The 1,309-nt window shown below is 45.9% G+C and overlaps 1 protein-coding gene across 1 annotated transcript; it reads left to right on the forward strand.

Moving 5' to 3' along the window:
* Nucleotides 1-103: 103 nt before the first annotated feature.
* Nucleotides 104-1,303, forward strand: LOC108166116 (sphingosine 1-phosphate receptor 3-like; the record flags this gene model as incomplete). The annotated part of the gene is made up of 1 exon (XM_017303670.1): nt 104-1,303. A coding segment is annotated over one exon (462 nt), but the record flags the coding sequence as incomplete, so codon positions are not given.
* Between the last annotated feature and the right edge of the window lie 6 nt (nt 1,304-1,309).

Raw genomic sequence — 1,309 nt, forward strand, 5'->3', positions numbered from 1 at the left:
GCTGATCTCTAAAGCCATTGACTGCAGTATGAAAAGGTGAAGAAAAATGAGAAAATTGGTTCAATGTCTATTCTGATATGTCAGTTGTAGAAGGTACAACTGACATATCCTTGTAAAATCCAGCAGCCGAAAGGTGAGTAAGCACAGCAACTCTGAGCACGCTATGTCCCTTCTACGCACCGTCATCATTGTAGTCGGAGTCTTCATCGCTTGCTGGACACCCCTCTTTATCCTGCTCCTGGTGGATGTGACGTCTGAGCAGCGCTTCCCAGTCCTTTTCAAGGCTGACTGGTTTATAGCACTGGCTGTGCTCAACTCGGCCATGAACCCGGTCATCTATACTCTGGCCAGTCGCGAGATGAGACGGGCCTTCCTGGCTCTGGTTTGTGGCGTTTGCTACAAGATGAAGGCGTCGGTGAATGGCAGTGGGAACAGGCAGTTCCTCGAGCCGAGCCGGAGCAGGAGCAAATCATRGAGCAGTCAGAACAACCCCAACCAGAATCAGCAGAGGSGTCAGGAGACGGACAATGGAACGAATAGAGAGGATGTTCAGGAGGGTGTTTAGAGTGATGGGAAAAACTGAGAAAAGAGTTCCAGAAATCAAACCAAATGTGGAAAGATGCTTGAGAGATGAAGTCAGTTTAACATGAAAAAAATCCAAAATGAAGATTGGACTATATTGGACTATACAGTTGCATCAGCACAGAAGTTTCACTTCAGTGACTAATGTTTATATATCTTAAGCATYTGTAAGTGAGACCAGCACAGTTACTGAATGTAGTAACTGCGCTGGTTTTGCCTTCTTGTCAAATCCTGAAAGAAACAAAATACGTTCAAATGGGATCATTAAAATTACWGGCAACTATTTAGAATATAAAGAAAGACCAATATTATTAACAGTGCATTTCCAGAGAACAGGTCATCTACACTCTGGCCAGTTGCGAGATGAGACGGGCCTTCCTGGCTCTGGTTTGTGGCGTTCGTGACAAGACGAAGACTTTTTGTGGATGGCAGTAGGAACAGACAGTTCCTGGAGCCTCGGCAAAGCTGGAAGAAATCATGGAGCAGCCAGAACAAACCAAAACTAGAATGAACAGAGGGGGTTTTGGAGACCGACACACATCCCAGTGAGGTCTCACAGATGTCTGCAACAAGAGTACCCTCAGAAAGGGCATCAGGACCACAGAAAAGACTGAAAAAAGGGTSCAAGTTATCCAGAATTAGGAACAAGCTCTTTTTCCTTCTCTTGGTGGATGTGCCAGCACTACCCAAGCCTCTCCAAGGTCGACTGGTTTACTGGACTGGCTGA

Source organism: Poecilia reticulata, unplaced genomic scaffold (genome assembly GCF_000633615.1).
Source record: "Poecilia reticulata strain Guanapo unplaced genomic scaffold, Guppy_female_1.0+MT scaffold_2543, whole genome shotgun sequence".
In the NCBI taxonomy this organism is placed as follows: domain Eukaryota; kingdom Metazoa; phylum Chordata; class Actinopteri; order Cyprinodontiformes; family Poeciliidae; genus Poecilia; species Poecilia reticulata.